This window comes from Ahaetulla prasina, chromosome 2 (genome assembly GCF_028640845.1).
Source record: "Ahaetulla prasina isolate Xishuangbanna chromosome 2, ASM2864084v1, whole genome shotgun sequence".
Classification (NCBI taxonomy): domain Eukaryota; kingdom Metazoa; phylum Chordata; class Lepidosauria; order Squamata; family Colubridae; genus Ahaetulla; species Ahaetulla prasina.
The window spans coordinates 76,631,197-76,656,494 of record NC_080540.1 but is presented as its reverse complement, the minus strand read 5'-3'; the positions used below and the strand labels follow the sequence as shown (position 1 = coordinate 76,656,494).

Sequence of the window (25,298 nt, the reverse complement as noted above, 5' to 3'; positions counted from 1 at the left end):
TAATGGTAGTCACAGGGTACAAATAAGCAATCAGGAAAGGGAAGGAAACAGAAGAGAAAGACCACCAGCAACATGGATGGAGTCACCTACAGTGCCAAAGGGTGTGACATTGGAAGACCTGAAGGACCAGATTAGGATCAGATTCCTCCTAGGGAAAATCTATTGTTACTAACATCAACACTGACTTGATAGCACACAATCAATTAATTTCATACTGCCCAACTGCTATATTATTGTACAAAAGGAATTGCAAAACACAAATATCAACTTAAGATAATTATCTTGATTCAGGTTTCCATAGTCAAATTACATACTTCAACTGTAACTTCAATAGAATGTAGAACATGCAGCATTTATATGACACAGAAAATACTCTGTGACCCAGAATAACAGGCATAAATGTTAAAACATTGGAGACAGGTTATATTGACATCAATACATACTTTATCTCAGAATATCAACTTCCCATCCAATTTCTTCTTGTGCAATTTATTTCCAATCCATGGAATACAATCCTACGCTTTAGTCAGAAGCCATTGTACTCTGAACAAACTAGGTTTTCATTCTGGGTGAATATGTAAGGATTACCCAATCACTGTAGATTCTTACAAGTTCAGTTAAAACCATTTATGTCCTATCAACGTTGCTCAGTCAGTATTTGTTTTGGTTTTTTCAGGAGTGCCAAGAGATAATAAGCATTAACATTCTCATCATGCAGCTCACAGATATTTAATTTATTTATTTTTTGATAATTTGCTCTGAAAAGCAAGGTATGAATAAATAAAAGCTTCTGGTTCTAGGGTTTCTTTAGTTTTGGATGGGGCTGTACTAGTCCAGACAGACCCATGCGTAATCTGGTGTTCTCCTGGACTTGTGTCTCCTGCTTGATGAGGTTGCAGAAATGCTCCCAGTTCGGACCGGATCACCTGATCCGGTAGTGATGGCAGCGGGTGGTTCGGAAAACCAGTAGCAAAAATCCCTGCTCCCCCCATATGGCCAGATGAGCTGCATGATCATCAGATGGGTTTTTTTTACTTTTAATAGCATTTTTTCTTCAGCTGAAAAAATGCTTTTAAAAGTAAAAAAAAAGTCTCTGATGATCGCGTGGCTCAGCTGGGATCGTTAGAGCCTTTTAAAAACATTTTAAAGCCGAAGAGGTTGTAAAAAAAATGCTTTTAAAAGTAAAAAAAAAAGTTGGCCACACCCACCCAGTCACATTACCTCACCAAGCCACGCCCACAGAACCAGTAGTAAAAATTTTACATTTCACCACTGTTGCAGTCAATGCTAGGAGAGCCTTTGCGCAACTTCATGTCATGTGCTAGTTGCACCCTTTCTAGATTGGGAGTCCCTGCACTCACTCAAGTCCCGGTCATCTCATGCTTGGACATAGGGTTACCCTCGAAGGGTATCCAGAAGCTTGAGTTGGTGTAGAATGCAGCTGTGCAGGCAGTTCTTGGGGCCCTTAGGGTAGGTCATGTTTTACTGCTGTTCCACGAGCTGCACTGGCTGCCGGTTTGCTCCCAGGTCTAATTCAAGGTGCTGGTTATCAGCTTTAAAGCCCTTCATGGCATGGGTTCAGTCATTCTGAGAAACTGGCTCAACCTGATGGATTAGCCCACTCCACCCATGCCAGCTGAAAGGACATGCTGCGGGCCCATCAGTCAAGGAATTTATGACTTTTATTTATTGTTTTAATGTTTTAATCTGCCTTTTATTCAATATCTGTAAGCTGCCTAGAATCATCTTTGGCAAGATGGGAGGCATACAAGTTTGATAAATAAATAAAATCTTAAATCAGCATGAATGTATCTCCTATTTTAGTCACTGCTGACTCAGTATAAAACTTTCTTCAGTAAATTAATCCTCCAATTTTTACAGGAATATCAGAGAGGAAAGGTAAGGCTGTCTACAATAAACGCAGTGAAATGCACTGGGGTCATGAGTATTATACTCATCTCATTCATTTCCATTAACTCATCCTCATTATCCCAATTCATATGTACATGAAAAAGAAATCACAGCTCACAACTTTTCTTTTATTGTGAATAAAAAGGAAAAGTCCCTGGATGACTCAATTACAGGATAAAGAAGAAAAAATAAATGTGAGATCTGCATATATATCCTATTGTAAATACAAAAGAAACCAAAACAAAAGCCAATGTCAATCCACTGTGTAGTCAAACAGAAGGACTTCTAATATAGCAGAATCAAGTGTTAACAGAAAGAACCATAGATTTACACTGTGACAATACTGCATTCTAAAAGCAGTCGTGTTCCATGCTGATCCCAGCTGACTTCAAAACTGCTTTAAGAAAATTCTGTCTGGTTTGAGGGCTTTGGCAGCAATTTGCCAGATGTTCAACTAGATTGCCAGCTAGCATGCCCTCAGCTGGGCAACTCCCCAGTTACTATACCTTTCCAACTTTTCTTATAGGGAAACCAACTGCTAATCTCTTGTGGGCAAGTCTTACTGGATATATATATATATATATATATATATATATATATATATATATATATATGTATGTATGTATGTATGTATGTATGTATGTATGTATGTATGTACGTACGTACGTATACTTTTACATCTATACTCACGCAACAAAATATATGCATACAAAGTTAAATTAGACTCCCACAGACAAAAGAACCTCTCAGCAGGAGAGTGGTTATAGCATTTGTTTAATGTGCAGATCATTACATCTTTGAAATCCAGCATAACTGTTTTAATTTATTTTTTTGTCTCTAAGATACTTACAAGGAGGAGGGGAGAGGGGAGGAGGAGGAGGCATCTTTTCATTTTGTTTTCCATGTACTTATGGTAGTAAATTGTAACTGCAGTACTTATTCATCTGGCTTATTTAAGAACTGGAATGTAATCTTTCTTTCAAAGGTAACTGGGAAAACAGCTTAAATGGTGGATCAGTGGACTTATTAAAAAAATTAAAACCAACAAATAAATAGGTAGCTATGCTGGGTTTTGAGCCCTCTATATATCAAGCAGGTGCCATGACCACTATGCTACTAAAATACCGCGGTGAGAGTAGCTGCAGCCAAGATTAGGCTGCTACAGAGTGATAACCACCGACCCAGATAAGAAGGTGGTCCTGTCTCTGCACACTGCCAGGTCAGAGCACAGTGCTTGAAGAAAGCTCAGCAGACAAACCAGAAAGCAACCTTGAACACTGAAAAATACTATTTTCAACACGGAGCTGAAAACGGGGTAGGGGAGTGGGGGATCGGAAGCGCCATATTCGTGGTAGGATAGAGATATGCAGAGTTCAAGTCATGTTGCCAAGCCTTGTGAGGCATGCCAAGGGCCACACTCCAAAAGTGGTGGGACTAGGATCCATTTGGAGAGGGACTAAGAGGTAAAACCCTTGTTTAAAAATATCCAAGGAATAAGGGGGAGGGCACTAAACTTTTATTTACCAATAGGAGAGATGCTGCAGAATGAACACTGGAGGATCATACTCTATATATTTCTGCTGGATGGGATGGAATTGGTTCTGGTATTGTACAATGTCGTATCTATTATGCCGATTGCATACATATGAGTAAAAGTTTGGCAAGGATTAATAGTAATATTAATAGTAATTATTAATATTAAAGACACTGCCTTTCTTTGAAATGTGCTGAAAAAGTTAACGTGGCTACAAAGAAAAATGTGAGTACAATTTATGAGACAAATCTACTGATATGGAGAACATCAACACATCCTTCTTTTCTTGGCCTGAGGATGGCCTACTAATGTTCCCCCAGTCTGCATGCCTCTATGGGAGTGGTGAAATCCAGCTGGCTCTATCTGGCCCGTGTGAACCAGTAGCACCAGTGGCGGGAGGCTCTGCCCATCCGCCGGGACATCATTATGTCCCAGTTTTGACCCTCTGCTCATGCTCACACTCCCGAACCAGTAGTGAAGGTAAGTGCATTTCACCACTGCTCTATGGGTAGCTGAGTTGGTCCAGGGACACTTTAAGGTACTGCAACATGCTCTGAGGTAATGTTTTCCTTAATATCCTGCCAGAAGGGACTATGTGCAGCCAATGTAGAATATATTAATATGCAGTCAGGGAAACAATATACGTCATATCAGCAATCTTCTCACTCCAAGTGGTTTCCTATGAATCCAGTCTCTTCACTCTGGCCCCTGATTTCTTTACCTACCCATACTCTTCTTTTGGCCTCAAGGGAATCTGGAACTTTGCAGCTCCTTTTCCTTTTTAAATGTATGGATCAGCTTTTGGATCTAGAGGGCATAAAACCTTTGAGCATGCCCATCCTATGCATGACTTAATACATGTAGTTGAAATGTAAATGAAAAAGTTTGGCACTTGCTGTGCTGTTGCCTGTGTAATTAGGAATTCTCTTCCCAGCAGTTGCTGCTCCTAAGGAAGCACAAGTTCCTTGCCTTCTCTCTTCATATTAGGTTCTTGGTTTACAATTTACAGTTCTCACAGTGGACCCTCTTTCTCAAATGCCAGTTTTTCAGTACCTGCAGCTCAGCAAAAATCTGGATGACCACTAGGTGGCAGCCAGAAGACACAATGCTCTAACCTTTCTGTTCCCACCTAGTGGTCATTAAGTAAAAGAATCAATCCACAGATTCAACGATATTTTAAAAAAATTTAATTGGTCACTGGTACAGTGGGAAATAAAGAAAAGAAAAAAATTACCTCTCACAATACTAGACAACACAGTATCAACAGTAGAAACCTTCAAATTTCTAGGTTCTACCATATCGCAAGATCTCAAATGGACAGCTAACATCAAAAACATCAACAGGACAAAAAGGACAACAAAGAATGTTCTTTCTGTGCCAACTCAGAAAGCTCAAACTGCCCAAGGAGCCGCTGATCCAGTTCTACAGAGGAATTATTGAGTCTGTCATTTGCACCTCTATAACTGTCTGGTTTGGTTCTGCAACCAAACAAGACAGACACAGACTTCAGAGGATAATTAGAACTGCAGAAAAAAGAATTGCTACCAACCTGCCTTCCATTGAGGACCTGTATACTGCATGAATCAAGAAGAGGGCCGTGAAAATATTTACAGATCCCTCACATCCTGGACATAAACTGTTTCAACTCCTACCCTCAAATGACGCTATTGAGCACTGGACACCAGAACGACTAGACACAAGAACAGTTTTTTCCTGAACGCCATCACTCTGCTAAACAAATAATTCCTTCAACACTGTCAAACTATTTACTAAATTTGCACTATTAATCTTCTCATCGTTCCCATCACCCATCTCCTTCCACTTATGACTGTATGACTGTAACTTTGTTGCTGGTATACTTATAATTTATATTGATATTGATTGTTTCCAAATTGCTTATTTGCATCCTATGACTATCATTAAGTGTTAAATTTGTACCCTATGACCATCATTAAGTGTTGTAAGTGTTGTACCTTGATGAAGGTATCTTTTCCTTTATATACATTGAGAGCAGATGCACCAAGACAAATTCCTTGTGTGTCCAATCACACTTGGCCAATAAAATTCTATTCTATTCTATTCTATTAAACTAAGCAGACTGTTTTGTATGCTGGAGCTTTTCATGTGGACTGACTTTGAGCAGAGCTGAAACTTCAGCTAAGACAACCACCAATTAATTGAGGCCCTCAATTGATTTAGTTGTGCACTAAAGATGTACAGGAGTAGAGTGCACATTCATTCTGGGTGCCTGGTGCAAATCTTGTAGCCTTGGGGTTTTCAAGATTTCAAGCATCACACTTTACTCCTAATTCTGGGATGGAGCAGGATCAGATCATAGCACATAATCTCTCCCTCTCTCATAATTTAGCATCTGGCCTTGAACACAGATGATGTGTGAAGATACCAGTAGTAGCCAGTTGCCCCCATGCATGTATTCCGAGAAACTGAGTCCCGCTGAGTTTTAGAGAGCTTATTCTTCAAGGAGATTTGTATATGATTGTCTCTTTAAATTACTTGGGAAAGAAGGTAGCATATAGAAAGACTGACCTAGTTAAAAGAGAGGAGGAAATGATGCGACCTGAACTACTGCTGAGCTTTGAAAATGCCAATTGCCAAGATGACTGAAGCTGATTGCAGTTTTGCATAATTGTACTTTAATCTTTATGCACTTTATTGTATTGTTTTTGCCTATCTTTCTAAAGGATCTGATTGATTTTAATCTACATTCTGAAACTGTCACTACCATACACTGTTTTGCTATTCCTTTAGAGTTTTGGTTTTACAGATTGAAAAGTTGATGTGCCTATGAAATAAATATGGCTTTACCAAAATTGATACATATTATTATTGCTTTAATATATATATATATATATTATTACTATTGCTATTCTATTTTTTAGCATCATGAACTACTATGGCCACAAGGTTTCTTGGAAGTCACAAACAGGTCATAATAACAAACAATTTAATATCTGATAATGTTGAGGCAATTAAACTATGCAAATATATGCACATATAAAAGCGATTTACTAACTGAGAATCCTCAGTGTGATATCTAAGCGGAGAAGATAAAACAGAAAATGTACATATTGAACGTTGTCACAGGAAAAGTCAGGTCCATCTAATATTAGAGCTTTAAACATGCTGATCCACTCTGGCACTGTATAACAAGAAAGGAAATTATATAAAATGAAAAGTTGAAAACCTACTTGAAAGCCCAGATTTAACTGCAGACAATTGCTATTATTCTCTGCTTCATTCCCCCATTATACACTCACATTTTGCAAAATATCCTTCCAAAGGAGCAGAAAAGGCCACTCATTTGAAGAGCCCAAAGTAGGCTGGAGCCTGAGAGAGTTTAGACTGCTTACAGAAGAAAGGGCTACCAGAAACATTTCACAGGATCTTTAATTGTCTATGTTGTCTATGTGAGAGATGCAAAGGAGAAAATATTTGGAAGGGCTGTGCAAGCACTTTGTTTAACATTACCCATTTCTAAGAAACATTCTGTTAAAACTTGTAATAAAGAATCAATCAATTTCCTGGGTATATCAGAACATCATCATCATAGGTACCAATTTGATTGCTTGCTTCCTGCCTGTTTCATCAGATACACTGAAACTCAGGAACCATGTTACCTTTAAAGCTTGGACTTTCTTGGCCAGGAGATTCTCAATGTCCCCTGCCACTTTCTCCACGATTTTTTCAGGGATGTTGTCTCTTACTTCAAATAAATTCTTCTTCTCATCATAGATCTGTTGAAAAGATGAACAAAGAAAGAAATTGGAGCACCCACAAATTCAAACCTTCTACAAAATACTTCTGGAAAAGGAAAAGAAACCACTAAGAATAGAATATAGTAAACGTTCAGAGTTGGAAATACCATGAGCAATCTATAATACAATTCTTAAACCAAACAATTGCCTATGGACAGTTTTTTTCACTCATATTTTTTCTCATATGTTTAATATCTTAGCATTCCTTGCAGGGACCTTTTTCTCACTGCAGTGTCTTGTGAAAAAAGCAACTTACATCTCACAGATTTTATATCTAATTTTAAACATTAGGTAAACTTAACTCATTGCAGGATGAAGGACTCTCCTCTGAAATAACCTTCAGTAGCTGATTAATCTAGCAATGCAGGTATGAAAGATAGAAGCTTCCCAACCTCTCAGCCCAGGTCTCCCACTCTCTGGGACAGAGTGATTGGCCCACCAAGCCAGCTTCTGTGTCTAATGGAAGAAATCACAAGTATAACCTAATTTTCTCCTCCCCTCCCTTCCTCGTCCAATACCTTAACCACTATACTACACTGACTCTACACACTATTTATATCTACCTATAGCTCAATATCTATACATATACAGTATATATGTATAGATATTGATACACGTGCATTTATAGTAGTAAGATATTCATATGTTCAAATATCTTGCTCTTGACTATGTTGAATTGGATGTTTTTAATGTTTTTTACTATTTTTATTGTTTTCATTTTTTTAAAAAATCATATCTTTTCAGAATTATAAGCTACCCAGTCATTGACTGAGACGGGTGGCCATAGATTTGAAGAAATAAACAAATAAATAAATGTATAACTGCAGTATTATAAAAGAGAAGGCAATAAAGATGGATTTACAATATCCAGACAGACAGTTAAGGTCAAAGGTGCAGAGGATGTAAAAAGAAATACCGTAGATATAGAAACACAAGGTTTTTTGAGTATTTGAGTGCCTGGCCAGTTATTTAATTTCTGTGATTTTTGCTTTTCAGAACATCCTTCCACTTTTACAAGCTGAGCGTGCCATGTGGTCGGAAACCTTTGAAATTGAGATTCTCATTTTCTCAGGATATTTATGGCGTGCCCCCAAGCCTTAATCAGAAAAGTATTCTGCGAAATCCCACATATTCCCAATCCAGTGGTTGAAACCTAGCACATTGCCCTCATCTCTCCCACTGTGCATATAATTCAGTGGATATTGAGACTAGCAGCAGATGGTACATAGCTGAAGGTGGTGGCACAGCCAGCGAAGCTCAAAACAGACACTGAAACAGACTAATATGATTAAAAGTCTGTAAGAAAAAAAGAGGGAAAATATTTAGAGTAAATAAATGGAAATCATGCAACAGCAAGCTGTCTCAATTTTTATACTATCTACAGACCATTGCTATCATAGCACTTGAAGTACTAGTGGCAATAGGACTGTAATTTGCATCAGAAAAACCAATTAGTTCAGCAAGGTAACGGTCTCCACCCACATCCTTATCATGAAGTCTTAGAATTAGTTTCTCTTCACTTATGTCTTTGCATATACAAAAATACACACACAAATTTACAAAAACTACCCTCTCCAACACGGTGCATTCTACATGTTGAACTGTATTCCCTGTAATTTCCAATTAGTATTATCCAGCTATTATCTATCCAATTACCCTAAGAAACTCTTTAATTCCAAATCAGTGTAGCCATGAATCAAATTATGGAATTCGTGGTCCAACAGACATAGAGAGCAGCAAGTTGGCAAACACTGATATAGAAGATGGCAACCAAGAGGACTCCAAGATTGTAAAACAGCCTGAACTCACACATTGCATTAATCCAAGAAAATTTGTGACTTACATAGCATACCATAGGGAAAACAAACTATGGCACCAAATGGCCTGCAAATCTGGCTGCAGAAAGCAGCAAGACTGAATCCATGCTGAGAAAAACCTCAACTCTGTTAAATGGCAATAATATGTAACCTTCTATCTATGCCAGACAAAAAATGGATGTGTATGAGAAAAAAAATCTGGAGGGCATCAGTCTGAGAAGCTATAAATTATCAACACACATCAAAGACACAATGTGCAATTCAATGTGCAAATAGTAGTCTGGCTATATGGTAGGTAAGTACAGATAAAACAGACAGGCCTTACTATTTCTGCATTGCATCTATCTTTCCACAGACTTTGTACAATGCACGAATAATATTATTGTTTCAAAATAAAGGCAAGCTTTGCGTAGCCGTTTCAGAAATAGATTTTTGAACACTGTAGCCTAAGTAGCTTATGGAAAGATGCAAATACCCAACACTGAATATTTATCCAATGTTGTTTCTGGCAGTGGGCCTCTTCCATGCTTTTCTAAAAACTGCCTTTGACCTGCTGTGTGAAAAGGCTGTTCCTTCCACGTCGTTCTAAAAAATGCCTTTGACCTGCTGTGTGGAAAGGCTGTTCCTTCGTGATAATATAAGGGCAGCTGGAGGTGAATTGATGTTCCTGAATACCAATCTTAGACTTTCCCCTTGTCAAACAGCAAGCTGTACATGCCAGAGGATGGAAAAAATACAATACAAAACCATTTAATATCAGAGAACATGGTATAATGGATTCTTATGGTCTCTCTTCCCTTCTCTTATTTTTCTTTGCGTAACAGCATAACAAAGTAATGTGTTTTGAAGGCACAGCAGCTCCAACTGAGCAGCAGCAATTTGGGAAGCAAAAGAAAAAGGAACAACCTTCAAGAACAAAATCATGGATGCAGAGGGCATCCTGACACCAGCATTTTCCTATTATGAAATGCCAAATCTCTTCCCACTGGCTATTGCTGATTTTATCCAGAAAAAAAATAAACTATTGTAGACTATGCTGTCTATTTGCCCCATTAGGCCCTGATGCTTTCAATCTTTGGGAGCAATTCTGTATATGCTTCTTTAAACGTAAGAAAGGAAGATGCTGCCTTTTATAGATGAAACATTTACCTATTATAGTTTTTTGTACATGTATCTTTCTGGCCAGGGATTACGGGAGCTATCTGGGAATGATGACAACCACTATATGAAAATAAGTATGGTTACCATTGCAAAACAGATATATCTTATGAATCAGCCAGCAGTATGAATATAAATCCAGAGAAAATGCTTCTGTTGTCAGTAACTATTTCAATGAGTATGTCACTACTGCTAGTTATTGTGTTGTCTACAAATAAAACTTGAATACAGATCTAGGCAACATTATATACTGGGCTTTATTTCTTAATAAATATCTATAGATAAATAAATGACATGAAATTAATGAGCAGGAAGTAGAGACAAGAATTTGTCTGAAGTTAGTGTGTTTTTAACAAGTGAAGCAGGTAGGGAGCCTCTTCCCCTCCAGGTGTTGTTCAGCTATAACTTTCACAATATTTAATGGCAAAACACATGGAAAACTGTAATTCAGCAACATGGTTAGAAACACGGCTTGGCCACCCTTAATCTAAAGTTATTTGTGAGTAGTGAAATGGCCATGTTTGCTGATCAGACCAAATTATGCAAAGTAATAAAAATAAACAGATTGCAAAGTGCTCCAGAAGGGCTTTCTCCAAGCTGGATAAATAGCAACAGCATGAAAATGTTTTAATATAAACACAAAATGGTGCTCATGGAAAAAATAACTATATCTATCCAATGGCAGTGTATGAGTTACAGATCTTGGGGCCATGATAGGTAAATTTAATGAAAATGTCAACCTGAGGTAGTCAACTGTGAAAAACACAAAAAAAGATGATAAAGATAAAAAAATAAACATCAGTATTATACTTTTTCAGTTATCAATTTCTATAAGAAGATTGCGGACATACTAGAAATACTCTGTGGAACAATTGCTGCATCTCAAAAAGTATATAGTAGAATTGGAAAAAGTAAAGAACTGATAGGGAGTTGGGTCAACTCTCCTCCAAGATAAGGTTACAATAACTGAGCCTTTTTAAGTTTAGGGGAAAAAAGATTAGTCAGCGGAAGTATATGCTCATAAAATTATGAACTGCATGGAGAAAACAGATAAGGGGTTTTTTTCTTATTCTTTCATATATTAGAGCCTGAAGCTCTACAATAAAGCTGAATATTGGGAAATTCAAGACAGGCAAAAGGACATACATCTTGCACAATTAAACTACGGAATTTGCTACTACATGTGGTGGTAAGAGGCCCTAACTTAAAAGCAGATCAAACAAACTAATGTATGATTAAGTCTTCAGTGATACCTCGCCTTAAACATCTCTAAGGCCTCTTAGAGACGACCTTGTATTTCATTGTCAATTGTTGGGTGAACAGAGCAGGCTGTTGAACTGGATATGTCACTGGCAAAATCAGTATGGATGATGAGAAACAATAGAGTTTTATGATCTAAGAAACAGGAAAGGAGAAATGGGGGCAACTTAAAATATCAAAATTTGAAAAGCCAAAATATATATGTGGCAAGAAGTAATAAAGAAGAAGACTCCACCAAATCATTTCAAGCAGCTAAAATGAGAATACCAGGCAGGGAGTGAAATGCCTACTACTTCCAAATATTTTTACAACTTCTACAAAATTTGAATGTTCTCAGTAGGCTTCTTCTTTTATGCAAAGCTTGTAAAAGCTCAAAGTGCTGTGCATTTCCCAATCATTTCTGAGAAAAGAAATCGTTTCACTAACTGTTCTGTGAGAACATCTTCAATTTTTATAACTTTAAAAATGGTACAAGAAAAACAGCCACATTTGCAGTACTATTGGCAAGGTTATTTCTGAAGGACTTTAAAAAAACATACAGCTGATCTTGTTTTCTTACTATGGGAATGAAAAAGATAGTCAGCTCAAATCTATACATACCTATTCAAAAGTGCATTTCACTGGCCTCAATACAATTTACCATTGGACTTTTGACTCTAAGTGATTTTATTTATTTATTTATTTATTTATTATATTTGTATACAAATATAATATTTGTATACAAATATTTGTATTTATTATATTTATTATATTTATTTATTATATTTTATTATATTTGTATATTTTCAGGGCAACCATCATGGGCAATTTATTGTTAATTCTGATTGCTTTAATGTTATTGCAGATTGAATTGAAGCTTACTATTCAGAATCTATATAATAAAGGTAAACTGTCAATCAATCAATGAAAAAGCAAAAAAGCCATCTCTAGGTTACATTGAGGTTTAATAATCCTGAATGATTAATCATATATATGTGACCAATCAGAAATAACATCTCAAAGGCAGAAAAAAAAATTCTTGTTTTCCTCTATTTTTCCAATTTACTCATAGAATAACATAGATAAATGGTACGCGCAAATAAGAATTAATTTGCTTTCAAATAAGTTTTATTGAAAAAATATTATTGATCAACCGTGTGCCATCAGGTCGGTGTTGACTCTTAGGAACCATATGGATTTCCTCCACAATGATCTGCCCTTAAGCTGGTCTTTCAGTTCTTTTAACAATAACCACATTGCAATATCAAAATGCTGCACTTTTTTCAAGGTCTGCCTGTCTTTCTTATTCAATGTCATAGAATGATTGATTATGTGCCATCAAGTCAGTATCAATTCATTGTAACATGAACTTCTCCATGATGAACTATCTCCAACCCAGACATTCATGTCTCACAGTCATGTACTCATTGCTATTATAATTGAGTCCATCCATTTTGTTGCTGGTTATTATCATCTTCCCCTTCCTTCCATCTTTCCCAAGACTCCTCAGAGGCTCTGTCTTTGGCTAATATGACAATTTGAGCCATTTGTGCCTCAACTGCAGGGTGTAGTGGCTCTGTGGTTAGAATGGAGGCTTGACAATTGGGTAGTCCGAGTTTGAGACTCAGCTACTGTACGGTGGGATGAGCTCCTGCCACTCACTTCAGCTCCTACCCACCTAGCAGTTCAAAAGCATGTTAAATGCGAGTAGATAAATAGGTACTACTTCGTCCATGATGTTTTCAGATGTCTTCTCCAAAAGTTCAAAAGCATCAATACTATTTCTATCCTGCTTCTTCAGACTCCAGCTTTTATATCCATTGCCTGCACAATTCTGATTTTTCTAACTATAGGCCCATCAACGCATCAAAAAATTGCTACTCCAGAGGTACACCAGTCTGAGGCATATTTCTTGATTTGTGGATTTTCTGCTGTTGACAGTCAATCCAAAAAGGCATAAACTATCCAACATTTCAATAACTAAGCACCAATTCTAAAGGTAGTTATCTCGAATTTCATCACTAGAGCTTGGAGTTCATTTTCACTTACTAAAGTTGCATCCAGTACAGCATATATTATGGATATTCCTTCCTCCAATTTAAAGATCCTGCTCATTTTATTTCCGTCCAGCATTCCTCTATATGTTTTCAGCATATAGTTACAGGATGAAATGGATGGATTTTCTTGAGTCTTTAAAACTTGTAGCCTCTCTTATAGTTGTTGTAATTAATGTTGTAATTATTATTGTAAGTTTACTATTCCCAATACATTTTGCGAAATCTTTCTGAATAATTGAGTTGGCATCTGTAGAGGTAAGAAAGCAGGTTGAGATCTCCTTGTACGTTTCACTTTCTCCTACTTTTTTAAAACCTTGAATAGAGAAATTCTGAAATGTTTACCAATTTCTAATTCTTTCTATCTATCTATCTATCTATCTATCTATCTATCTATCTATCTATCTATCTATCTATCTATCTATCTATCTTCTATCTATCATCACAGAAAATGCCTATTTCCCTCACAGAGATTATCATCATTTCATACTTCTTTCTATCTAGGAGGAATGAAATGAAAGTCAGCTCCTCTCTACTTCTAGGTTCTTACTTGTTAGTATAGTTGAAAATTAGATTTCTGCTTCCAGTTGAGAATCTTGTAGGACCGTGATGGTGAACCTATGGCATGCATACCACAGGTGGCACACATAGCCATATCAGTGGGCACGCGAGCTCAGCACCAGCTGATTTTTGGGCCTTCTGGGCCCACCAGAAGTAGGGAAACAGGCTGTTTCCTGCCTCCAGAGGCCTCGGGGGGGGGAGGCCTGTTTTTCTCTTACCTGGCTCCAGAGCCTCTCTAGGAATCTGGGGGAGCGAAAACGACCTTCCCCACCCCCCTGGAGGTCCTCCAGAGGCCGAAAATGGCCTGATTGCCATTTGTGGGTCGGGAAGTGAGCCATTTTCGGCCTCTGGAGGACTTCCAGGGGGGTAGAGAAGGCTGTTTTCGCCCCCTGATTCCTAGAAGGGTTCTGGAGCCAGGTGAGAGAGAAAAACGGGCCTATCGGACCATCGCATGCCAGGAGTGGGGAAAGCAGGGGGCGGGTGCACGCACATGCACGGGAACAGGGCACATAGAATTATGGGTGTGGGCATGGACCCTGCCCCAAAGTCTGAGTGGGATTGAATTGAATTGAATTTTTATTGGCCAAGGGTGATTGGACACACAAGGAATTTGTCTTCGGTGCATAAGCTCTCAATGTACATAAAAGCTATAAATAATAAATCATTTATAAATCACTTATGGGGAAGACCTTTACCGGGACTTTATGATCAAGGAACTGAGACAGTTTAAATTGTAGAGTAGGTTGAGAATGCCTCAGTTAAGTTCAAAATACTTCTGATAACATATTTCCCAATCTTTGTACTTAGTAGATTGTGCAAATCTTGTCAAATTTGCATTGGCCAATTTGTAGCAGGGTATAGTACTGAGCGCAATAACCAATATTCTGGATTGCTGCTCTACGACTGTATTACATGCAGTGTACGACTGTATTCTCTATATTATAGAGAAAGTGCTTGTAGAAATAAATTAGGATTAATAAATTGAGAGAGTGAGCACCTGCATGTATGCTTTGCTCTCTCAAGAATAATCAAACTAAAAGGTCAGAATTCAAAATTATTGTGATACTACTAGCTTCAATGTGTTTAGATATTTTAGTCAGTTTAATTTAAAAGGAAGACATCATTCATTTGAACTTGCTAATTCTTGGAGTAGTCAGTGCATCTGAATAATCCAGACCATAGGCTCTTCTTCCCCATTAAACTGTACTTCATGAATCACTTTTAATACCAGGAATCAATAAAAATGGACAGTTTAAGTGTCCATATTATTTCCAAAATACCACAGGAAAGCCAAATTGAGTGCTTCTCAAAATCTAGAAGAAACACCGTGCAACATCTATTTCCCAGGCTCACCTGCTTATCTTAAATGTCATTGTCTGGTGCCTGTATTTCATAGTGCTTTTGCAATCATAGTGCTGTCTCTATTACATTAATAAGATGTCAACTTCTTTGCAAGGATATTCAAACAGGCAGGGACAGGAGGGACATTTGATTTCACTATTAGAAGCCCTGAACAATCACCACAGTGGCACTGATTTTGAAAATGGAGTGAAATTTAGTACAAAAAAGGAACAGACACAGATCGTGGTGACAGAACTGTTGCATGGCAGAAAGGCAAGAGAAAAGGGGAATAAATAAGCACATGTTTTTGAAGGAATGCTGAGCAAGGACAAAACAGTTAAGATTTTGAGAGCGCTCCAATCCAGCCAGTTTAATTCGAGGCAGAGATCAGCACAATTCCAGTGTCACCTATGACATCAACCAAACTGCAGCAACATTGCAAAGTCTTCCAGTAGTCACAGTCATGCTGATCCAAGATGCTTGTTGTTCTCAGAGGGAGGTAAATAAGCCAATTTTAAACAGGATGCACATGTTGCTGACTCAGAGCTAAGTACTGGCAGGGAAAGAAAAAAAAAATCTACAGCTGCTCTCCCCATTTCCAATCTCCATCATCCCCCCAATAAGACCCACTTTCTATGAGAACAGAAAGTACATAAATTTGTGCGTGACATAAAAAAACCTTGTCTTCTGTGTACTTTGCACTCTTAAGCAGTTTTATTCCCATATCTAAATAATAAACAATCAACTATTCTAGCAATTATTCATGAGCAGGAGTAACAAACTGATGTATGCGTTTATGTAGACAGGTCCTTATAATGAAGCAAACAAACACAAACATGCACAAAAAGTTCTGGTTAATTAAGTAGTCGTTCCAGGTGCATAAATGGAGCATTGTAAGTACAAGGTGGCGGAATTAACCTAACACTGAAATGATAAATAAATAATTCATATATAATCCATGTTCAGCATTTTCCTTTTCTCCAAATCCTTGGCCAAAGGACTGTAAATATCAAGTTCACAACTGTCATTTCTATTACCCTTCTTTATTTTTCACAGCACCTGAAGGCAGGACAGGAAGCAAAGGGTGGAAGCTCATCAGCGAGAGATCTAATCTGCAACTAAAGAATCTGCCTTGGGCAAGAGGTTGGACTAGAAGATCTCCAAGGTCCCTTCCAGTCATATGAAACAAAGTTTATTTGCACATATATACAAATATGGACAAAACGGCCTTTTCTTGATGCCTATCAGCAGGTTGATCTAAAAGCCCTAGATGACTCCCTCTTTATTTTATGACCTGTAGTCCTTATTCAGGATAGAGTTGGGACAACTGGATGGAGCTGAGCATTTAACTGGCTGGATGCCCTTCCTGATGCCTATGCAAAGTTCACAGCAGATATTTTTTCTTTGTGTCCTAGGAGAGAGAAACATCTGCCGCTATGTAGGATTGAACTCTCAACCTTTTGAGTAGAGGCAAGCATCTTCACCACTAGACCACCACCTAAAAGCCCCAGCTAATTGGCTAATTTCAAATGTCATCAAGTATCCAGAACATTACCTCTGCATATGAAAGGGACCATCACTATTACTTGAACTACTTTGGAAGAATAGCAATTACAGTAAATATCTGTACTGTACCAACAGTGGTTCTAATATCCAAATGGACATAACAGTGCTGTTGTTCTATGTGAACTTTCAATATAAAAACAAGGAATAAAAAATACAAGGAGTTATTAGGATGAAAGAGACTTATAAAGAGGAAGAAAATGGAAAAGCGGTAGGAAAAATCTGCCCCAATAGCCAAGGAGAGCTGTGTATTCTCAGGAATCAATGAATGCCACCTGGATGTAAAGACAGGAAGGAGGGCACGAGGAACACAAATGAATTATGAAAAAGAGCTCTTCACACTGTATTTTTGTTTTAGGGATAAATGAGCAGCTGCCTAATGTGTTCACCTTTTTAAAAAATGAAGTGTTTTTTTAAAAAACCACTTTCTTAGACATATTTATTTTTCAATGCTAAAAAATTACAATGTATATAAGCTGGTGTAAGCCTGCAGTACTGTAGATGTCTTGAAAATAAATTTGTCTCATGGGAGACTTCACCATTTTTTGCCCTCCAAACAGTTTAAAGATATTCATAGAGCACATACACTGTTTCTCCTTGTTACTCAAAATAAGGCATACATTAGCCATGAATGTCCACCTGCTCTCAGGGCCCATCATGGGCAATCCCTAAATTCATCTCTAGCCAGCTGCTCAACCCAGAGCCACCATCTTCTAAACATCAGAGATATCCATTAGCTTGTCTACTTGCAAAATTCTAAATGCCGAAGTCTGGACCGGCTGCCGCCTTGAACGGGAGTAATTGTTCTGTCTCTGTTTATGTCTGAGCCTACTGTCTAGCTGACAAGCTATTATCTGTTACAGATTTATTAGGCAGCTACAAGGATGTGAAAAAAGAAAGACAATGATCTGAAATGTACTGGTGGCTGTATCAGACTATCCTGTTATCTTAATGCTGTTTTGTATCAACTAAAGATAGTCCCCAATTTACAGTCATTCATTTAGCGACTGTTCGAAGTTACAACAGCACTGAAATAAATTATTTATGACACGTTCACACATTTAGGACCGCTACAGTATCCCCACGATAATGTGATCAAAATCTGAGCGCTCAGCAACAGGAATGCATTCAGAATAGTTACAACATCCTGAGGTCACCTGATTGCCATTTGCAACCTTTCTAGTCTGTTCCCAACAAGCAAAGTCAATGGGGGAAACCCACTGCGTGAGTCACTTAACAACTGCAGTGCTTTGCACATCAAGGGGACAAAAAAGTTCATAAAATGAGACATGACTCATTTAACAACTACCTTGCTTAGAATGGAGATTCAACTGGGCTCGTAAGTCGAGGACTATCTGTATAAACCTTTGTCTCTTCAGTTTCTGTTTTGCCACTGTCCTAAACTATGTCAGAATTTGCACTTTCCTTGTATTACGTAGTAGTAGATTTCTGTTTAGCTTTGACAATACTTTTACCCTTCATATTTTCTATTAGTCTTACTATTGACCAGGAACCTGGCTGAGGCTCTAGGGAACAATTTTTGCCAATTCTGAAACTTTCACTGAGAGCAATTCTACTTCTAAGTACAATCGATCATGCCTACTAAATCCCCAATGTCCTTATGCATTTTCTTATTATTAAAACGATCTTTCTCCCCTGACCTCCTGTTGCTATTGAGAAGCACGGTCATGATTCTAGCTTGTCTAGCACATATTTCTAAGAAAGAGTGTAAAGAGCAGGAGCTAAGAGGGTGCTCGGACTTGATTTTTGTAGAATGTAGAACCCACAAGCTGGTGCAATTTTTAAAAGAAGGGAGGGTAAACATTGATGCCTCTGCAGTGACCGAATCATCACCACAGCCATTCTATAAGGACATTTTTTTCCATTGTTCATTGTTTGCCTTATCTAGAGCCTTAGTGAGAAACATGATCCAATCCAGATCCATCCTGTCTTAAGGTCTCCAACTAAAAGGCACTCTTTCCAATGTCTCCTTTGTCCTACCTCCCTCTTTTAAAAATATGGTTATCCCAGGCTTGGTACAATTTGACCCAAATTCTGCTTCTCCCCCTCCTCCCCCAACCAGACTGCATGTTTCATAAAATACTGCTGCTGCTTGGTATCTCTATCATGGCCTTGAGACCAAGAAAATAGAGGACTATTTTGGAATCTGAAGTTATTGAAAAAGCAAGAGCAAATTTTGAAGGAACAATCAGAAAAACAGAAGCTTGCTCTCCTCTTGAGAATTTTTAAACATCTGCGGCCAACCAGGAAGATGTCATGTTCTACTTCCTCCAAAAGGAGACAAATATACTTGTTTTGATTAGTGGTTTGGAATCTAGTCTTTTTATCAGTTTTACCATCTGTGATTTGGAGACTCTCCTGCTGCATAGAAAAATTTTCAAATTCTGTGTAATTATTTCTTTAGTCCCTCTACTATACCTATTTATTAAACCTTGATCCCCTGTTAATATTATTCTCTCTCTACTAAAGAATAGGCTGCTGGTCTAATGCTGTGGGTTTAGTGGCTAATTTACCCTTTTTTTCCTGTAAATGTTTATGGCAATATGAATTTGCACATGTAAAGACAAACATTAAAATTGTTTTTCAAAGAAAAGACAGTTAAATTTTCCCCAGTGAGGATTTTCTAGAAGGTTATAGAATTTTAGCATGTTGGAACTTTAAAAGATTTGATCTGCCCTTAAATGCTCAATATTTATTTATTCATGATGCATTTTTTTTGTATTTTGACTGATAACTTTCGTACTTAAGGAGGATAACGTGTAAAAATTAAACTAATACAATCCTTGGTTGTATAAACAGCAGCATAGACTCAAAATTATTTGAAGTAAAACTAGCTTGAACATAGTTTTAATCTAGGGTTTTTAAATTAGGGGTTTTAAACGGGGTTTTAAACTGTATTTAAAATTTTTAGGCCATTATCGAATCAGTTTTTTAAATAGTTTTTAATTTGTATTGTATGTATTTTGTCTTTTTTACTGGCTGTGAACCGCCCTGAGTCCTTCAGGAGACGGGCGGTATACAAATATAATAAATAATAATAATAATTAAAAAAATATTAGTACCTCTTTATAAAGCCTTAGTAAAACTTTAGTTCTTTTATTATATTAAATTATTATTAAACTATTACCTTTCAAATATGAACTGCCAAGGCAATCTATAATGGAATAATATGTGAAAATGTGATATTAAAGAACATAGCAGAGGTAACCAAATTTTCAGTAAAGAGTTTTCTTTTGTCAAAAAAATAGCAGTAAAATAAATTAGAGGCAAACAACTTTCTCTCGGTTAAAAAAAAACCTTCATAAACCATGGATCAGCAACATGGCAACTGAAAATCAAGGGAAACATGTTGCTTCCCATGTGCCAAGATCACAGACATGATTAAGAGGCTTACTCAACTCCAATGGTTATTATTTGTTTCTCCTCTTTCACATTGGCATCAGTGGCACAACAAAAAAGGAGCCAAATATATATATATATATATATATATATATATATATATATATATATATATATATATATATATATATGTGTGTGTGTGTGTGTGTGTGTGTGTGTGTGTTGGAAGTGTCTTGGTGACGTTTGAAGTCTCATTCGTCATCTTCAGGCTTCAGCTTCATGCTTCTGGGAGCAATGTTGCTCCCAGAAGCACCAAGCTGAAGCCTGAAGATGACGAATGAGACTTCATCAAACGCTGCCAAGACACTTCCAATTTTACATGGGAGAAAACCCGAATAACCAAAGACCTACATACAAACACCATGAAAACCTCAGAATATATATATATATATATATATATATATATATATATATATATATATATATATATATATATATATAGAGAGAGAGAGAGAGAGAGAGAGAGAGAGAGAGAGAGAGAGAGAGAGAGAGAGAGAGAGAGAGAGAGAGACTATAAGCAGTTAGCAGAAGGCAAAAGATTTAGGAATATAGGTGGTGTTTCCTCCATACTTCCAAAAGATGTTCAACATCCAATGAGGGAACAAGGATTTCAAAGGTAAACACTGGCTCAAGGGAAGGTGTTGTCAAGAAAAGTTTAGATTTCTGGACCATGATCTATACTACCTATCTATTGGACTTCTGGCAAGAGAGGGGCTCCATTCTTAGACAATGACTGGGAAGAATGTGTTTGGTAGAAATCTTGTTCAAGTTGTTCAAAAGACCTTAAACTAAAACTGGAGGGTAAGGAGGCCAATTTCAAGCCCAAACCCAAAGCATAAGCCAGAAAACGATGAATTTGACAACAAGAAAGGAAGGGGGGGAAAGGAAGGGGCACTTGACTATAAAACAGCAGTTGTAGCAAGAAACACAAAGCCAGTCATAAAGAAGTCTTGTATGCTAATGCTCAAAGTATAGGGAACAAACAGGGAGAACTTGAAGTACATGAGAGCAGGTATGATATTGTCAAAATTACTGAAGGATCCAACCCATGATTGGATTATACCAGGGATCTGCAAACTTGCCTATTTAAAGATGTGTGGACTTCAACTCCCAGGGTTCCTCAGGCAGCTCTGGGAGTTGAAGTCCACACATCTTAAAAGAGCCAAGTTTGCAGACCCCTGGATTATACTATTAGAACAATATAATATGTTCAAAAGAAACAGATCCAACAAAAGTGGAAGAGGGATTACATTGTATATAGCTATACAGAAATACATTATACCAAGGATGACGGCCTTCTTGAAGTTGGCAGGTACTAAGACAGCTGATCTTCAAGATGAATAGGGTCACCCAGTAAAAAAAGAGAAGTCTGCCTGCTTCATTGCATTGCTCTGCCACACTGCATACATCAAAAATTGTAGGTGATCTGTGGGATGTTAGACAATGATTTCTTGCTTCACAGAGTGTCAGGGCAAAGTCAACCCAAGCTATGCACATAAATATCCCCAAAAACAGAAGGCAGATAACATAGGGATAGTAAAGTGGGTCAGAAGAGATATTCGGCCACCACATCCCACCTATTCACTCCTGTGCTGGCTCCCTCTTTTTCAAACTGCTAAATGGGTTCTAGACATAAGTTCTAGTTTTTTAAAAAAAAAAGTTTATTACATTTTTAAAAAAAAAATGCTAAATCCATGTTTAAAACATGCCTGGCTGACAAAGAGGAAACGGTTGCTTGGTACAACTGAGATACTTCTCATTTCATTTCTCAATTGCCACACACATAAACCCTCCACACTTGTCAGGTATTTTTCAAGCTCGTTTTGAACTCTGGTTTACTGCTTTTTTTTTTTTTTTTTTTGGAAGCTCTGTAGACCTGTGCCTGATCTGAAAGGTGAGACAGGATGCTCGGTCAGCAGGAAATTCTTCCTAGGCAGCCACTTAAATCTACTGATCAAATCATTTCTGCCACCACCAAAACCAGAATGGACTTAGAAAATAGCCCCCAGGTTTTAGATGAGAAGGTGCATGGCCTGAAGCACCCTGAATATATCTGGCCTTAAAATTGTCTGCAATTACATCACTGAAGAAGTTTCCTTAGGTTATATCTACCACAAAATCTGTCAGGAGAAGAGGGAAAACTCTGTTTAGAATTGGTATAGATTTTAGATTGCATCAGCTGTAACTAAAGACAAGACAGATATAACATCATGAGGGCCTGTCATATAAAAATAGGCACTGGAATAGTACCTATCGTTAGTTTCTGTGCTGTTATTAGAGAGAAGTGAGGTTGAGTTCAGATACAAAGGAGGAGAAAACACACACACACACAAATCTTACTAAAGCACCAAACAACATGACATCAGCATTCTTGCACCAGAGTGCTTGAGGAGATTATACAACTCCAGGAATAGTTACTAACTGTGACATAAATAGAACGTTATTCCTCCTCCTCCTCACCAAAAGAAGCCCTCACCTACTACATCACGGGAAGTGAATAGACAGAGAGTCTTTAAAGTTTTCCTTGACACCTAGGCAGGTTATGTGGGAGAAGATCGGATTGGCATTATCTGCTCATTTCTGAATCCCAAATAAAATGATGCAGTGTTTTCAAAAAGTGACATTTCAGTTTGAAGAGAATATTCTGTGCCAAGGAGGTTACTAAGATCTAATTCCCAAACTCCAAATGATCCAACCTGCTGGTTTCATGTTTACTATGGGCACATAATACGTACATATTATGATTCAGATTTGGCTGAATCACAGCTTCCACTGATCTACCAGCCAGGATAGACATATGTGGGAAATGGTTGGAGAAGCCTATGCGTAGTTGCTAAAAACCATGGGGTTGCAATAAATGGCATAGATTTGAACATAGTTCTCCAGCAGTCCTTTTGGGAATAAACCTTCCAAATAGCATCAAGAATCCATTCAGCCCATCCTGAGCATATTATCTATTATATTAAAAGTGATAAGAGATAACAAATGATGGAAGACCAATTAATTTTCTTGATGATGATTTCTTCTTATGTTTTCTTTCCTCTTCAATAATTAAAACAAAAAATGAAGGCTATTGCATCAAAGAGGTTTATCACATGCACTGTTAAATGCAAGTCCCAGTCCTCATTTCGCCACCTTGTGTTTTCTGTTGGTCAAAGACAAATTGAATCCACATTGTATGCATCTGTTCCTGCACTGTTTGGACAGATGTTTGGATTTTAACAGTGCAGACATAGGTTTAATGTGCTGGAAACTGTCTGAGAGGGTGCTAATTTCCCAAGGCAATTTACCATGCTTCATAAATTATGGATGGAAAACTCATAAATGGCACATTTATTAATATTATTATTACATCTAAAATTATGTCAGGCACAACAACACTGTCACCAGTGAGCAGTGCTGGTCATTTCCTCATTATTTCCAGTAGCTCTTTTTTTCTCTACTCCTTGTGGTTCAAAATGATGAGGCATCTATTTCATTTTTCTTTACACTCATCTGAGTGCTAGATGAGCCTAATAGTGTATCCAACTGAAATGCCATTGGAAACACAAAACCTGTTACTTAACAGGAAGCATCATATTGGAAGTTTGGATGAGTAGTTTTGGAGTGCTACATAAAAGGGATTTAGGAATGTTTAGATCATCTTTTTAAAACAAAGGTAGTGCAAATATTTCGAAGCATGTGCAAGATGCAAAAAGTATTTTTTTCCCAGCATACAGAGATACAACTGTTGCAAGTGATGAAAACCCATTGGTTCAACAAAAATAAAAAAATCAACTCTTCCCCTTAAAGATGTGTTTATGGTTTCCACTTCTCATTAAGGCCACCAGTAATAATCTAAGTGTTGGTTCCATTTCAAACCTTGCTGAGAAATGCTCCCAAATTATTCAATGAGTCCAAAGTCAGCATCCAACATCAGTGCTGAATTCCATGACTCTGACAGATTTGCAAAGTAATGTCTGTCAAAATGTGGCAATAAATGAGTTTTTGGAGATTACTTTGCATTAAGTACTATTTACGTAATTACTTTGCTTGGTCTGGGATATTTATGATTAGTAATTTTGTATAAAATTTGATAAAATAACCAAGGCACATTACTGTAATTCATGCTGCCAAGTAAAGTATTAGAGCACAGCTAAAATTATGAAGAAAATGAATTTTACATATTGGCCATACAGTGGAAAAGCAATATGTGAATTTAAAAATGCAACTTCATTTCATTTCAGCTACAGATCATACCAATAGTACAGGTCTCCAGAGTTTAATAAAGTTGCAACTAATCTCAGTAACACCTGCTAACCAATATGAAACTTTCAGGCTGGGCTAGTAGAAAAGAGAAGCTACTGATCTTATGAAAAAAAAATCTCTTAAATTTCCAGAGCTGGAATAACATGGAATTAAAATATTTAAATAGACTGCAAATGAAGTGACTGAGGCATCATGTTGTTTCAAGAATAGTAGACTCAAAAGTTTCTAGTGTTGCAATTGTCACAGAAACTCACAAAGCTGCTCTATATGTTTAGAATATTAGTCTAAATTAATGTTAATTCAAATGTTGATTGAAAATGTGTATTCTCAGAGTCCTTCTCATCCTAGTATCTGCCGGAAATTTTGAAACAAATTTATAAGATACTAAAAACGTTGTTATGGGGTGGTGAATCTCCAGTTTTCACTAAATTATGATTTAAAAATAGGGAATTTAAGTTTCCCAAATTTCAGCTCTGTCAGTGAGCTTATATTCTAACCTCTTTTTCCTTATGAACTTTAGATGATTCCTCGCAAAGATCTTTCCAGGTACAACTAGAAAGTTTTTATTTTGCCCTGTTGATACTTTGGCAGAAGTGTTTCTCATATTTAGCTTATTTTAATGCACATACTATGAAAGCAGTTATTCAATGCAGTGTCAGTATAGATGTCACAGCTT

The 25,298-nt window shown here is 37.3% G+C and overlaps 1 protein-coding gene across 3 annotated transcripts in view; it reads right to left on the bottom strand.

Annotated features, from left to right (window-relative positions):
• CACNA2D2 (calcium voltage-gated channel auxiliary subunit alpha2delta 2) overlaps positions 1–25,298 on the bottom strand; it is a 663,083-nt gene that overhangs the window by 528,347 nt on the left and 109,438 nt on the right. For all 3 annotated transcript variants that reach the window (XM_058167293.1, XM_058167292.1, XM_058167291.1), the window contains exon 2: positions 7,084–7,200. In XM_058167293.1, the coding sequence (XP_058023276.1) occupies positions 7,084–7,200 (117 nt within the window). The remainder of the gene's footprint in view (positions 1–7,083; positions 7,201–25,298) is intronic.